This window comes from Macrobrachium nipponense, chromosome 21 (assembly GCF_015104395.2).
Source record: "Macrobrachium nipponense isolate FS-2020 chromosome 21, ASM1510439v2, whole genome shotgun sequence".
NCBI lineage: Eukaryota > Metazoa > Arthropoda > Malacostraca > Decapoda > Palaemonidae > Macrobrachium > Macrobrachium nipponense.
In genome coordinates this window covers 3,333,468-3,350,324 of record NC_087212.1, presented here as the reverse complement: position 1 = coordinate 3,350,324, position 16,857 = coordinate 3,333,468, and the positions used below count along the sequence as shown (strand labels likewise).

Here is a 16,857-nt window from a genome sequence, read left to right as displayed (position 1 = left end):
GGTACCATATCATATTGCAATATTCAAGTGGACTACGAACATATGTTTTATAAAGCATAATCATGTGTTCAGCTTTTCTTGTTTTGAAGTGCCGTAACAACATTCCCATTTTGCTTTACATTTTGCCAATAGAATTGTTATTTCGATCATTGCATAAACCATGTTCCCTAATTCATCATCACACCAAGGTCTTTAACTGCTTCCTTATTTGTGATTGTCTCATTATTAGGTCCCCAATATGCATATAGCGTTCCTTCTCTGTCTCCATAATTTATTGATTCAAATTTATCAGAGTTAAATACCATCCTATTTACCTCTGCCCAATCATATACTTTGTTAAGGTCTCTTTGTAGCGCGTTCCTAATCTTCATCACAAGTATTTCTCTACTTATTCTTGTGTCATCAGCGAAACTACTCACTACCGAGTCCTTAACATTACTGTCTATGTCTGCAATCATAATAACGAACAGTAATGCAGCTAACACCGTACCTTGTGGCACACCGGATATTACCTTGGTTTCATCCGATTTCTCATCGTTTGCAATAACTATCTGTTTTCTGTTGTGTAAAAATTCTTTTAACCATCTTCCTACTTTATCCACTATATTATGTTTTCTAATTTTCTTCGCTAATATATTATGGTCTACCTTGTCAAAAGCATTTGCAAAGTCTAGATAAACCATATCTGTTTCATTTCCGCTTTTCATATTTTTGTATATGTTCTCACGGTGGACTAACAGTTGGGTTTCTGTACTTTTTCCGGGCGGGTGCAAAACCATGTTGTCCTATATTAAACAAATTATTTTTTTATTAAATGTTTCATAATATTTTTCTTCATTACCCTTTCATACACTTTCATAATATGTGATGTTAGACTCACAGGCCTATAATTACTTGCCTCTAGTCTTGATCCATTTTTGAAAGTAGGGGTAATATAAGATAATTTGTGCTCATCATAAATCTTGCCTGTATCTACACTGTCTTAATAATATTGCAAGTGGCTTTGCGATAGAATGAACTACTTTCTTTAACAAAATAGCAGGGACACCAACAGGACCTGCAGCAGCTCCATTTTTAATTTCATTAATAGCCTGCACAATATCAGCTTCATTAATATCTATGTCAGCTAAATATTCACTATTTTCGTCCCTTACTTCTATATCATTATCTTCATTATCAATTCTAGGGGTGAATTCTCTCTTATATCGTTCTGCCAATATGTTGCATATTTCCTTTTTTTCATTCATTAATATCCCTTCAATTCTTAGAGGGCCTATTTCTATTCTTCTTTTATTCATCTTTTTTGCGTACGAGTATAATAGTTTGGGGTTTTGCTTGATATTTACTAGGGTTTTTTCTTCCAAGTCCCGTTTTTCATTTTCTTTTGATTGCATAATCTTTTGTTCTGCATTTTCTATCTTACTTTTTAGTTCTCATCAAAATCAAGATGGGCTTGGTTATTTGTGCTACAAAACAAATGAAGATTATCCCGAACTGAGAGAGAGAGAGAGAGAGAGAGAGAGAGAGAGAGAGAGAGAGAGAGAGAGAAACTCATCAACATTGACTTGGTTAGTTGTGCTACAAGATAAATGATGATTATCGCGAGCTGAGAGAGAGAGAGAGAGAGAGAGAGAGAGAGAGAGAGAGAGAGAGAGAGAGAGAGAAATCTCATCAAAATCAAGATAGGCTTGGTTATTTGTGCTACAAAATAAATGAAGATTATCACGAACTGTGTGTGTGTGTGTGTGTGTGAGAGAGAGAGAGAGAGAGAGAGAGAGAGAGAGAGTCTCATCAACATCAAGATTGGGTTGAATAGTTGTGCTACAAGATAAATGAAGATTGCCACGAGCTGAGAGAGAGAGAGAGAGAGAGAGAGGAGAGAGAGACGAGAGAGAGAGAAGAGGAGAGAGAGAGGAGAGAGAGACGGAGAAAGAAGAGTGAGAGAGAGAGAGAGAGAGAGAGAGAGAGAGAGAGAGAATGATTTCCCAATTATCTAATTTTCTAAAACAGTTGTAATACACACAAACGTGTGTGTATCACTCGGTTGATGAAAACAACATTTGGCTTACAAGCTAATGACACAAAACAGTTCTTGTTATGATGAATTCCCCCACGTGGCTGGAGGTTTGTATAATAATAATAATAATAATAATAATAATAATAATAATAATAATAAATTCTATTTCAGCTCAAGGCCATATACATGGAATAAACAAAGTATAAACAATAATATACACAATGTAGATACGTTAGATAACATGATAAAAAATATTAAATCGACAATATCCACATCAATTGGGAAATAAAAAAGTTCAATTCCTATCTGATTGGGAAATTCCAAAACAGTTATCCTCAGGAATTGGAACTGGAATATGAAATTTAGGCCAAAGGGCCAAGCGCTGGAATCCTGGCAGGTCATTCAGCGCTGAAAACAACGTGGAATGTAAGATGGAAGAATGGAAATATGAACGGAGGTACAATAAAAGGGAGGGCGAAAGGGGTTGTAGCTAAATTTTAAATTTAATTCCCTGTTTGACCATTAGGAGCCCTTGAAAAAATAATTATGTGACTGTTTTAATATTCCAAGTTCCTTGAAATGCATCATTTTCGTAATGAATACATTAAATGGACCTTGATGTATTATTATATACATACATACACGGGAATGTTTATTTGTTTACGAGATTTCCAGTTACTAAAAATAACTTTAATACTGTATGGAAAATTATAAGTTTCTGCGAATGCCACATGAATAACCAGTGAAGGCGAATGAGTACAAAATTACAGAATTCTATAAACCACTGTAATTCATTATCCCTCCAGTTGAAGGAATTGCTTTTGTAACCAAGCTTCAGAACAATGAAACAGTATAGGTAAGATCAATGCATCCACGGAATGACAACGAATTAATAAACAAAAAATATAATAATTAAAAAACACTAAGATGGCTAAGTTGCGCACCTGCAAATGCCGACAAAGAAGTAAAAGAGATAGATAATTTTTTTTCTTGTGGTATCTCAATTTAGCCAACAACATCGTTCGACTTCTAAGAGCTGTTCTTCGGTTTTTCAGAGAGGGGAGGGGGGGGGGGGAGTGGGAGGGGGAGGAGACTTAATGACTACGTGCTACGAGGCTAATCCTAACGTAATTAGGAGTTGCCTAGGGGCTGAAATACAGATGACGCTCAGAATGCGTGGCATTTTATTTGCTCGTGACCCTCCATGCATGGAAATATAACAGACAATAAAATGATTTTTTTCTTATTTCAAATACCCAGAGGGTGGGTCATTGTGTAAAGGACACTTGACTCTTATTCACAGTGAGTTTCAAAGGCATCCTAGACGTCCTTAGAAGAATGCAAAGTCTGCAAAAACACTTGATGAAAGGAGACATTCATTTGAATGTTTTTAAATAGAGGCCTCTCGTCTTCCGTCGTCTGTGGTGCTTGGTCAAGGCCAGTTTTGGAAAATGTCCAATTCAAAGCACTTTCTAATGGTATCCCAATTTCAAGGAGACGGTGAGGGCACGCATACCCCTATTTTCACACTATTCTCTTTCCTTTACCAGCAATCAGACCTTGCAAGCAATCCCTGCAAGATGCATCAGCTGAATCTAATTTCACAAATAGTTGCTACTTCATTTTTACAATCAAAATCTCTATTGGTAAAATTACATTCTCCCTACTTAGCAATGTGCGTACGGTGTAGGGGGGGGCGGGGCTGGATGGGGTGGGGGCTAGTTTAAATACGAATGAGCCTTCCAAAGAGATGCATTTAGAGCCAATGATATAGAAGGTTTAGGCTAAACGTCGGGAAGAACAGGATAAACCAGGTTCCGTCGGGAGATAATACCCCTTACATTGGTTTAGGGGATGGCAAATACATCCCATTCATACTACCTAAGATTGAGTTTGGCTTCTCTTAATCACCTGCTATAAGGGGGAAAAGAGGATTTTGACGAATACAGCGTTACAGTGAGACAGAAAGCCTGTACCATCTTGAGGCAATCACAAGCAAGAAGCAGACGTCTATAATTAACTTTAATTAGTCGGTCACGTGGAGCAACGCAGGATGACACGAGCTGAATTTTTAACACAGAATCTGATTTGCGACGATGATGCAAGGCTCAATCGCCGACATAATGAGATCGCTATCAAGACTTGCTTGATTAAAACGAGCGTGTTTTGCATAATCAGGAAAGAAAAAATTTGTTTTTTCTATAAAAATCTATTTACCGTAGTTGTATTTAGAGATAATGAAGAACAGGACATATATCATCATATTATCATCCTACTATCTATTTATACTTATATCTATTTATCAATTGATTGACAAATTTATCTTTCTGTATTTTCCATTACTTTCTGTAACTTCCTTCAAATGAACATACAAACTATTTATACTTTTATCTATTTATCAATTGATTGACAAATTTATCTTTCTGTATTTTCCATTACTTTTTGTAACTTCCTTCAAATGAACATACAATCTGGTTATACTTATCTATTTATCAATTGATTGACAAATTTATCTTTCTGTATTTTCCTTTACTTTCTGTAACGTCTTTCAATTAAACATTCACTCTACTCTTTGGAAGCTTTGGAAGCTTGAATTTCAAATCGGTGGCCAATGTTAGGGTTTTGGAAGCTTGAATTTCGAATCAGTGGCCAATGTTAGGGTTTTGGAAGCTTGAATTTCAAATCAGTGGCCAATGTTAGGGTTTTGGAAGCTTGAATTTCAAATCAGTGTCCAATGTTAGGGTTTTGGAAGCTTGAATTTCAAATCAGTGTCCAATGTTAGGGTTTTATCTTATAAATATCAACAATACATGAAATACATGAGCTAAATGAATCGTGTTTAATTAGTGTAATTAAACCGTGATATTGCTGACAATCTAAAGCTCAAACCAAGAAGGTTATATCTGATTCTGAAGCAACATAAGAATGACTTCTAATTGAATATTTAGACAATTGGAACACAGGAACGACAAAAATTCCTACGCTGCCACATGGCTGACTAGCCCATGAATTCTATTGAATATTTAGACAATCGAAAACACAGGAACGACAAAAATTCCTACGCTGCCACATGGCTGACTAGCCCATGAATTCTATTGTATTCATACTTGCGATCTGAATTCCCCTTTGATAAGATTAGGTGTAATTGGAAAATATGATATACAATGACATTCCATATGAGTGAGCTAACAATGGTTTCGCTTACTTAGGGAGTAAGCCTACAAACTACTTTGTTGTTGCTGTTGGCGGGGGAGAGGGGGGTTAGGAAAGCCTAAAAAGGTCTGAAAAAGGTGTTTCGCGTTGAGTTAAAGATACAGGAATTTTTGGATAGGAGATTTATGATTTATTCATTAGAATGAAAATGTAAAAAATAAAAAATTTTCATGTTAAACAGCACGGAAAATTATCTATAATAAAATATAGCTTATTTTAATTTTCGTTGACGAAACAACGCTCTATTTGACCGTAGACTTTAGCACGCGCTCCGAGTGAGCTGGAGGTCAGATCAGTAGCCTTGTTTAACTCACACAATAAACCATTTTATATTTTGCCAACGATCCCCACAGATGGTTATTATGGTTAAAAGAACCAGCACTTCGGCAACAAGTGACCGGAACTACCAAGAATCTAATTCAAATCAATAACTTACAAAGCCAGATAGGTTTCTTTAAAGAAGAATAATTCTCTCAGGCTTCTAGGAAAATCTATACAAACGTCTGAATAACAAGCAGCCTACTCTCTTATAGTATCTATGATTCGTTCGCCTCGAGAACCAAGCACTTTGCTTGCAATCACCTTTTCCTATTAGCGAGGCTTCCCACTTCTTCAAAGACCATCTCTCAAAGAAAAGAGACACTTCTAAAGGCGTCCCTGTCACGGCACAAGTCATAGGTCATTTCACGCTAACTTATCAGCACGGTTTATAAGGCGATGGTCGGTTTATACGTAGCGAAGTTCCCCAGGTCAAGCTTCTTGCATGTGTGCAGATGTGTGTCATTTCCTTCTCATCCTTCAGGAAGAATGATGCTTGCTTGCTTGCTTGTTTGCTTACTCTCTGTGCCATTTTTTACTATGGTGGCCTTACTGTTGTGGATGCAACCCGGAACCACACACTGTAAAAACCACCCAGTCGAATCGGATGGCTGTAAGAAAATAAATAATAATAATAATAATAATAAACATGTGTTATTCTACCTTTCTTCATAATATCACCACGAATATATATATTTCGCTTTAATTCTGTATTCTAGTTCACTCGAAATATTGATTTTTTAACTCTCGTTTTCTTAAAATAAGCAAACTCATACACACAATATATATATCTATATATATATGTATATATATATATATATATATATATATATATATATATATTCTTATAATGTAAGTTTGGAATGCAATTATAATTGTGGTAATATGATTAATTCACATCAGAACTTGTGTATCGTAGTATGAAATGTTTGTTTCTGTGTTCAGATTTCCCAAATTTAAAGATAACATGCCTTAAGTGATCCACTTTTCATCTTTAAGTACCGTAACACACAGAGAGTGAAAGCTCATAAGCCTTTACGAGGGAGTTGTTTTGCTCTTTGAGAATGTCTTAGTCAAGCATTTTTTTTATCGATGTAAACACATCACGGGCGGTCCTGTAATGGAACAAAGGAGTCTTGTATTAGCTATTCCTATAGAGATGACGTAATATGTTTTCGTATTGAACTAGAGACTAATCGCCCACCCCATACGCTTATGGGGCGAGAGGAATTCTTTGATTCACTTTGAGACAGAGCGGCGTGCGTTATAGTCTCTCTCTCTCTCTCTCTCTTAAAATCTCTCTCGCTCGGTCGCGAGGCTGTTCAGTAACTTAACGTAACGAGCTGGTCACTCATTTTTATATAATTCTTAGTAATATATGTGTTGTTTGAGGGATCTGAACATAGTATTGCATTTATTGGTTTTTGTGAAGGCGCCAAGAAAATAGTGAAAAAGTGTAAAATTGTAACAGGCCTTTTGATTGAGCTGCAGCTGTGTATAAGGTATTTTTACAAATGTTGTGAAGTGCACTTCGGGGTTTTATCATTTCTAAACATTTATCTTTTGCTTTGTTCTTTTGACTTATTCCATTTTTATATGTTTAGTGTGTGTACTGTCAATGCTTTAATTGTTTTCATATTATGCATTATGTTTTTCTGCATTGTCTTTATTTTGTTTAATTGGTTTGAATAATATTCTATTGTGTACATTTTGAATCTTACACTTGTGAATTAACTTGCATTTAATCAAATTTAATTTCAAATTTAATTATTGCTTTATGATTTAATTTAATTAATTTTCTTGATAAACTGTGATTGAATTTTGCTTAATAATTAATTCAAGAATTAATTAAACTTTTGTTTTCAAGTTATAACAATTTCCCTGAGATTGTGAATTTCACTTATAAATTTTGAATTTAGAAATAAATTTTTTGTATTTAAAATTTATATGAGTATTTTAATCCAACCCCAGTATATATTAAAGATTGCATTTTATTTTTGTTTAGGTAGAAACATAGAGTGATAATTGTGACGTTTCCCACAAATAAAACAGAATCAGGGAAATATTTAAATTTGAATTTGCACGAGTGATGCCCTTTAATTAAGATTACCTCACACATATTTTAATGAACTTAGACTGATTGTTTTCTTGACTGTTCAGTTAGAAAAAAGGGACCACTCTTACCTTTAGAGTATTCAGTCGTTTAGTATTTGTGATGAAGGGTCAGATGTCTGTCTGTAGTGAGGTAAGTAACAACCAGGTACTTGAATGAACTGTGCCCTAAGTACAAAGGGTGTCCCAGACCCAGGAATAAAAGGGTCTCTTGTATTAGCAAGTACAAATGGTAAGACTAGTAACCAGATACTTGGCAATTTGGGTTAACAAATATTAATGTCCAGACACAGATCTTTGACTATTTCATGCACCAAGTATTAATGGTATCCAGACCCGCCAGATACTCTACGCCACTTCGTCACAATATGTATATATCTATATATATATATATATATATATATATATATATATATTATATATATATATATATTGTTTCGATTTCTTCACACTTTGGAAACACTTGTTACTACCAAGCCTAGATCCAAATGAAGAAGGCTATGAAGATAGTCTGATGCCCAAGAGAGATTATCATATATATATATATATATATATATATATATATATATATATATATATAATATATATATATGTATATAAACAAGCGAATACTACAGGAAAATGACAAGCATAAGTTCAGTACCCCAGTGCTTTCGTGTGTGTTGTTTATTCAGCATCATCGGGCACAAACAATGAGGGAATAAACAACGCATGCGAAAGAGCTAGGTACTGAACTTCTAGTTCTGCCTGTCATTTTCCTGTGGTATTTGCTTACATAATGAAGTCACTTGCATCTACTCTGATTTCTTAAGCACACACACACATATATATGTGTATGTTTGTCTTGTGCACTATCTTCCTTAACTCCTACCAGGCCCAGATCTTCATCAATCCCTTTATCCTGGTTTCTTGAGTCTTCCTTCAGGCGTTCGTCCTCTTACTTCCATAATTACTGCTTTTCTGACCAATAGTTCTACTTACTTTCAATCATACATCCAACGGTATCAATGAACCTGGTAGTTTTGATGCCAGATAACTAGCGCTCAATCAATAAGTAATATATACAAGCCATCTCAATCTTTGTGAGAAATTATGTATTAAATAACTTTTGAAACCTGATGCGCCATAACATAGTGCATCTTCCATGTTATAATTAAAACATGAGAGAGAGAGAGAGAGAGAGAGAGAGCAGAAGCATTAATTACAAAAACTGCTATATGTAAGATCCATACTTTAATATATGCCATTAAACGCAACTCCGGCACCCACGGGAATGCACAGGGTCTCGAACTCACGCCACCACATTCCATCCTGGGTTAACTCCATAAGATCTCCCCAGCATTCATCTCCTGTCTCCCATCTCATTGTCCTCAACCACATCTCCTTTGGCCTAACTCTACCTCTCCTACCAAGGGCAACCCACCCTGATGTATCTCATACTACTCCCTGTCTTCTATACACATGGCCTAGCCACTTCCATCGGTCAATGAGTATGTTAGATTCCATCATGCAAACCTAACATATGCATCGAAGGATTGCAGCCGCATTACTTCTCTAATTCTGTTACTTGATATCCTGTCCCTCCAACTAATTCCCAATATTCTTCTGAGTGCCTTATTTTCAACACTGAGGATTTGTTGTCTGAAGTCACTGTACTGTACCATAACTCATGCCCATAAATCAAAGTACTCCTAACCATTACCTTATAAATTTTGATCTTTGTATGCAGAGAAAAATTGCTGTAATTCCAAATATCTATAAGCATTCCCATTGCCTGATGAGCCTTTTTCAATTTCTCCATAAATTCTGTGCCCAGAGAACCATCCTTATCTAAATACATACCTAAATATCTAAACTTATCCACTTGCTTTACAATCATGTCTTCAATTAGACATTTCTTTGAATTTTCAATATTCACATTCATGATTTCCGTTGGTCCAACATTAATAACCAAACCAACTTTTCGACCTTCAATGACTAGACAATTCAACACTGCAATGTTTTGGTCCCAAGCAGATAAAAACTACATCATCAGCATTATCTAAGTCAAGAAGTTTCCCATTTTCTTCCTAGAGCATACCTGCATCCGTTTCTCTTTTAACCTGTCTCACACTGCAGTCCACTGTCAATGCAAGCAACAGAGGAGGCAGATTGTCACTCTAAATTACACCACACTTGAACTCAAATGGATCACTCAAACACTAATTAACCATCACTTTACAAGATGTGCATCATGCATGTTCATGATAATCCCCACAAACTTTTCCGGTATTCCATAATGCCTCATGATTTTTCCCATAGTTCGTCTCGAAACTCTATTAAAGGCCTTTTCAAAATCAACAAAACGAAGACTTAATGGGATTCTCATTCCAATTGCTTGTTGCATTAAATGCCGAAATCCAAAGATCTGATCCCTGTAACCACGCCCCTTTCTAAAATCAGAATGTTCATCCCTCAGAGTACTACCAACCACTTGCTCCAGCCTATTCAACAACACTGTACTGAACATCTTCAAGGTTACAAGGTGAGAAAGTTATTGCCTCCTCCTATCACCACACCTACTCAGATCTCCTTTCTTTAGAAGCTTAATGATCACATCGTTCTTCTAACCTGATGGTATTACCCTCGTCACTCATATCTCAGTCAACAAATCGAAATAACACCTGAAAATTAGGTATAGTGCAACACAAAGCAAATCCAGAACACTGAGAGATTATTTGTCCAGCTAAAATCCTGGCTCCTGGGACGATTTAACACAAGGAACTAACGGGCTTACTGTTTTTTTACCTGTATGCTCACTGCCTGTGAAATTTGGTTTCATATTTTACCTTGCTTTAAGGTCTAAAGGCAACTCACCTTAGAATTTTTATGTAACTTATAGTATAAGGATATAGATTTAAAAAGCTTATTTTCTGCCATTTATTAAACTGTCACATTAAAATCATAAACATAATATTACACTGTACACTTGTAAAAGTATTAATCACAGACTTAATATTCTAAAGATTCAATTCTCTCATTACATTAGTTACTTAAGCATGTAAGACGAACTGTTTATGAAACCTAGCTTCATCATTGTTTTCGCAACACCTAATATCAACGGCTCCTTGAATTTCAGAATGCTTTCATCAAGCACACTATTGTTCTTGTACTCCTTCTCGCAAACACTTGCCAACTCTGGAACGCAGTAATGGCGATAATGCTGTAAATGAGCAGCTGATGTATTCACATTATACGACCAGCAATTCCCGCCGATACAGGTAAAGGGATAGTGGTTGTGGATTGTGAGGACCCTCTCCGTGTCGAAGAGAGATTTAATGTAATGTCCTGGTTTAGTGTAAATGGGTGACCGGTACAGATGCTGTAGCATGTGCATGTAGCGAGGAATGTTTGGTACGGTTTCATTTGAATGTCCCATGTCGTCTAAGAAATAGACATTACGAAATACGTAATTGGAAGGGGGTAGCTGTGAGTCACGCAGAGCCTCTGTGACTATGCTTTCCATCAGAGTACCCCATGATGACGTGACTTTTGGTATTATGATCTCGTCAATGTCAAGGGCGCTGATATACTTATATCTGTAGATGTTCTTCAGGTAGCAATCGTTGTAAGGAATCGTTTCCTGATGCTCCTTGATAACGCCTATGAACTTCAAAAACATGTTCATAAGACCAAACGCACTGGGCTGCCTTCCAGGCAATGGTAAGTTCGTTATTTCAACACGACCTTGGCCCTCGTAATAACTGAGGACCTTAGTGACATTCGGATGCATATCAAAATTGTAAAGGAAGACTTTATCCACGCCTAAAATGAAAAGAAGTTCAAGCCACTCAATCAATCGGACACTGTAATCATTGAACGGTAAACTGACTCCCTTGACGCACACAGCAAAACCTTCTTTCTGACCAGACGGAGGAAGAATGTAATTCACCTTCAGGTTTGTCGTGGCCATATCGCAAGGATTCTCGACGACAGAAACGGCCTGTGGTACAGTATGTTTGTATTCATCAGGCACTGGGCAGGAAAACATGTATGGCTGGATAATCCCATCCTTGTACACACCCCCTCCAGATATTGATAAATGTGTGTGGTCAGAAACAGGCGCAAACGCTGGTTCCTTGTGCTCTCTGAACCAAAGCTGACAGAACAGAGTTGCCTTTCTGTTCATCTTAGCAATCAGACCTACAAGACGCACTGTAGGTGCATCTTTCGCCAGAGTCCTGTTATCAAAGTATGCACCAAACAGATAGTAGGGTCCGTCAACAGTCTGAACTTCTTGCCAGTGTATGTTGACATATTTCAGATCATAGAGAGAAGGGAACTTTGCACAGGAAGCGTTCTTCGATTTATCCTGACCTTTGACTTCCAGCCAGAATCTGAAGGGAAGGTTGGGCGTTTTCTTCTCGACCTGAGCAGCCATTTCATCTGACGAGAGCTTGGCAGGCTTAAAGACAGAGGGGTCGATTTTTAGAAGACTGTATAGAAATTCATCCATCGACGGTGAAGAATAATTTGAAAACCTCTGAAATCCATCCATCGATGACGAAGAATAATTTGAAAACAACCTCTGAAGTCCTTGCTCAAGGCTTTGAGGAATCGTAAAAATCTGTACGCTGAAAAATAAAAATATATTGAATGAATTTTTTGAAATCCTCTTTGGATATTCTATACATCTCTGTTTATTTGGAATCATTTAGTTTAGGAAAGTGTAATAACCAAAAATGAATTCAATACAATTTATCCTCTCTTGAATTAATTACAAGATCATTTCCCTACTACATGATCTCATTAGCAGAGCAATTTGATAATGTTAAAAATATTTAAATTGAATGCTCCTTAAAAGGGTCTGGGCTTTCATTACAATTGAAATAAGGCTGTAAATTTATTTAAATTCATAATTAAGTGATAAACTTAAACCGGATCATTAACAGATGTTTGGTAAGTATTAATTTTGAAAATTGTAACATCTGATAGTTCATAATAGTTTGTAAACTACCGATTTTGAAAAGATGTTGGTTTAGGAATACAAATCATCCTATGGACAAAATCTTTTAGCAAAACTGACATCAACAGAAAATAAGCTAAATGAATTCTGATCCCAACAATAACAAAAGATATTTACCGGGATTATTTGGAAAGCTATTCTACGCTCAACCTGTACATTGGTGGGAGTATTACCTCTCTGCTTTTCTAACCCAGACTTGAACTCCTACATCTTTTAAATTTAGCTTCAGCTTTTCAGAAACAACTAACAATCTTTGGGACTTTATTACTGGAATTAGTGTACTTTAGTAAGCTGCTTGACTTTTCCCCGGGTGCTGACTGTAACCTTCTTCCTTGGGGTGGGATCAGAACCGTCTGCCACTGAAGCAGTAGGTGGACGCTTAGTCCACTGAGCCAGAGGCCATAAAAGGGGGAAGAACCAGATAAGCAACTCATTATGTATGGTGTCCTAGCGGGCACCAGTGCTCCCCTATCTACAATTTCACCATTCCCAGCAAGCAGGTGAAAACCTATACTCTGATTATGTATGGAAGAACTATCAAGTTGCCCTTCTATTTGTCAGTGGTAGAGCAATAATACTGATCAAGGGAAACCAAGACTCCTTCAATAATACCTCGCATATAGAAAACCAATGAAACACAGCCATAGATATATATTGAGGTTTCTGAGCCTGGGTGCCTTTGGTACTCCTCGAAACCGGCCTATGGAGAAATGCATTGTCTCCCAGTAGGTTTTCTGAAAGAGAAAGAGGTCAGTTTCAGTTACTAATATCAATCACCACTTCTTGTATGGAAATACAATGTACTATTAACTACTGACGTGAACAAGATTTCATGTTTTTTTTTTCTCTCTCTTTCCGGTGGGAACGTTTTTCAGTCCAGTTTGTTTTTTTATAGTGATTGCAGCACTAGCGAGCTTGAGAAACACGAATCATCACCCAATTACTTTTACTGAATGATGATGTCAGACAGCAACAGCAGTCCACTTCTTACTCATCTCAGTGCGAGACAGAGAGTATAGCTGTTTAAATTTTGTAGGTAGCCAACTTTATATTATTAAAAATGGTAAAAGCTAGTACTCCTAACATTGCCATTGGGGATTATTATGAAAATATTTTTCTTATATGTAAGTTTGTTTTTCCCCAGTGGAAGTAGCTTCACTGGAACTGATTTTCTGATATCACTGATTCACTGATACTGATAAAAGGCTTCTAAATGTCAAAGTCAGTGTCACTGAAAACAGCTGATTCATTAATACGGTTTTCAATAAGGAAAAGATGGAATCAAATTTCCCTAATAATAAACACGCACAATACAACCATACAATTATATATCAAAATGATATGCAATACCAATAAGATTCAAAATATATAATGGCACAATGACTAAGATCTGCATTAGCAGTGAATGACGTAGAATTATGAAATTGCTGTAAGTTGCAAAATTGTGTTAAAATATCAAAGAATTCGACAGTGAAAATTGGGTCCATTTTGAATAAGGAGCAGTAGCTCTCCACATTAGCATTTAATCTGGAGCAATCATGAAAATACATTTTGAAAATGATGTCCGCATTGCTTCCTTCCAAATTACATTTACAAACAATGCATGATCCGACCTTCAGCTTACTCGGGGCACGCGCTAAAATCTACAGTCAAATAGCGTGTTGTTTCGCCGACGAAAATTAAAAATAAATAGGCTATTTATTAGAAATAATTTTTCTGTTCTGTTTAAATTGCACATTGTTTATTTTTTACATTTTCATTCTAATAAATAAATCATATATTCTAAAATTCTAAAAAAACACTTTATCAGACCTTTTTAGGCTTTTCCATAGGACTTCCCTACCACCCCCAATAGGAACAACACCAAAAAACAAAGTAGTTTGTAGGCTTACTCCCCGAGTAAGCGAAAATTCATAACTAGCTGTTAAAACGGTTTCAACTCTATGAGAAGTTAGTATCCACGGGACCTTCTATTTTCATAAATTGTCACGTGACAAAGTTTATATGAGTCGGTAGAGTCTGAATGAAGAAAAAGAGAATTATTCCACACGTCCTTACGTTCACTGGGCGAGGAGATGAAAAGGCTGTTTTTGCAACACAAGGGAAGAAATTTACCAAATAAAATTGGAATATTGATAAACTGGTAACTGCGTTTAAGTTTACAAAAGACGACCACCTGAAGCTTCTAAAATCCAAAGCTAATATAATTTGCCATTCATTAAACAATGTTAAAATTTCGAAAAACCTCCGTGGAATTTTTTAAAATTTTTACCTTGAAGGAATGAGACGGTCAGTCTGTTGTTCTCTCTTCTGGTATACAAATCTCTTTTATTTTGGATCTGCTTCGAATCTGACAGTTGTTTTCTGCAGCTGAAGACAGATGTTCCATCAGTGAACTACGTGTTTTATTTTATTCATTTTTTTTATTTTCTTTTTTGATATACAGATAAGAGTTCCAATAATAGCTTGGAGTCAAGATGAAGGCCTGGTTTTAACTTTGTTTAGTTTCCTATATACTATTTATCAACATTCAGGAAGCAATGGAATTAAAAATTAAATGTGCATTATACATCTGATATAATGTGAGGACGAGGCACCTACAAAATTGGTTAGATTTCTGGCATCATCTTTGACAGCTGAATCGTGGTAAACCTCCTTATTCTCAGCACGTTCACAATCCCGCCCCTAGCAAGTGTTGCGCTATTCACTACATTGTATAATTTCTCCTTACATTTCCTGGATGCTGAGGTCCATCTTTTTCAGTTCGTCTTTCACTCTATTCACCATTTCCTAAATCTTCCTTTCTCATTCTTCTTCCTAAAACTTATGAATCGTTTACCCTTTTTCACAAACCTATCATTCCCCATTCTTTCCACATGACTGAAACATCTATAGTCACTGAGTTCTCATTTCACTTTCACTAACTTGTTTACCTTTTCCAAATATCTCCACATTTCTCGCTCTTTCAGCTTTTATGCAATATATTCTAAGTATACTTTAACTCCACAACTTCCCTCTTTTTTCTTTTTGGACTGAGTGTCCACACTTTACTGCCATACAGGGGAAATTTGCTAAACAATCCCTGCACACACTCCATGGCTTCAATAGAAACACGAAGCATCTCACGAATCTTTTACACACATCCCATTACCTATCTTGCTTCTGTGATTCACCTCCTGCCTGATACTACCACCACCTAACGTACCTATTCCCAAGTACTTGTACAGATCTGCTGCCTCAGTTCTTCCGCTGACCACTGTAACATCCCTTGTTTCATCAGCACTCGATACCCCAAGATACATTCTCTTGCGTGTCTCTTATCTTTCTTTCTCCTCTTGCAAGCACTTTCAGAACTTTCTTACCTATCCTTCAGTCTTTGCACTATCCTGAATCACGATTACATATTTATATATGTATATATATAGGGTGCGTGCATTGGTACGTGTGTGTGGATGTAGGAATGAGTACAAACTTACATATTCTGAGCAGTGACCTTCTAATGACTCTGATATGAGATTACTAGCCTTTTGTTCTATTCCACCAACCAGGCTGTGCTCCACTGCACTAATCTCCCTTTTTCACTGCTTGGGCCACGCAACTATACTGGCATATGTGATGCACAAAATGTCTCTCTCTCTTACCAGGCGGATGCTTTCCTCGAACAAAAAAGGAACGGAATGAATTGCGAGTACTAGACTCCCCCGTCGAAAGTGGCGGCACAGGTGCAGAGTAATACTTCGTGTTTTGTAATTGCAGCCAACGCACGTAGTCCATTAATCTTCAGAATTACAAAGCCAAACAACAGACTGAAGGCTCGTAGGAGACATGATTTTTCAAAACAAACATTCAGATTTTCCTTGCACGAGCTGCATCGAGTCAAGTTCTAATTATTTCAGTTACCTAGACAGACACATCAGCCCTCCCAATACTTCACACCCTGATCAAGCTAGAAATCTATGATCAGGACTTGAACTGGAGGAGATGTTCGCAGGTGATCCTCTGCCACAGTGCATCCAGCTCGTGCGCTATATGGGAGACGTGTTTCTAGAATCACCTCAAGAATGTAGTCTCCCTTCTTTTGTCAAACTTGAGACATTTCAGAGCCTGAGTTGGATCTCAACTCTCCAAAAACCAACAGGTGGCTATTATTCTGGAGCAGGACGAGGCTTACCATCATTAGTTGCCAGAGTTT

General features: G+C 36.7%; 2 protein-coding genes across 2 annotated transcripts in view; both read right to left on the bottom strand.

Annotated features, from left to right (window-relative positions):
• Positions 1–16,857, bottom strand: part of LOC135197716 (N-acetylated-alpha-linked acidic dipeptidase 2-like) — a 142,661-nt gene that overhangs the window by 86,188 nt on the left and 39,616 nt on the right. The window lies entirely within an intron of this gene.
• On the bottom strand, positions 10,573–16,327 carry LOC135197717 (uncharacterized). The gene is made up of 3 exons (XM_064224761.1): positions 16,307–16,327; positions 13,278–13,399; positions 10,573–12,273 (listed from the first exon to the last, which is right to left on the bottom strand). The coding sequence occupies exons 2-3, from the start codon at positions 13,379–13,381 to the stop codon at positions 10,689–10,691; spliced, it is 1,689 nt and encodes a 562-aa protein (XP_064080831.1). The 5' UTR covers positions 13,382–13,399; positions 16,307–16,327; the 3' UTR covers positions 10,573–10,688.

Coding starts and splice junctions, on each gene's coding strand:
- LOC135197717 (XM_064224761.1), bottom strand. CDS start 13,381: ATGCATTTCTCCATAGGCCGGTTTCGAGGAGTACCAAAGGCACCCAGG. Junction 12,274..13,277: donor ATTGGTTTTCTATATGCGAG/GTATTATTGAAG, acceptor TTTATTTTTCAG/CGTACAGATTTTTACGATTC.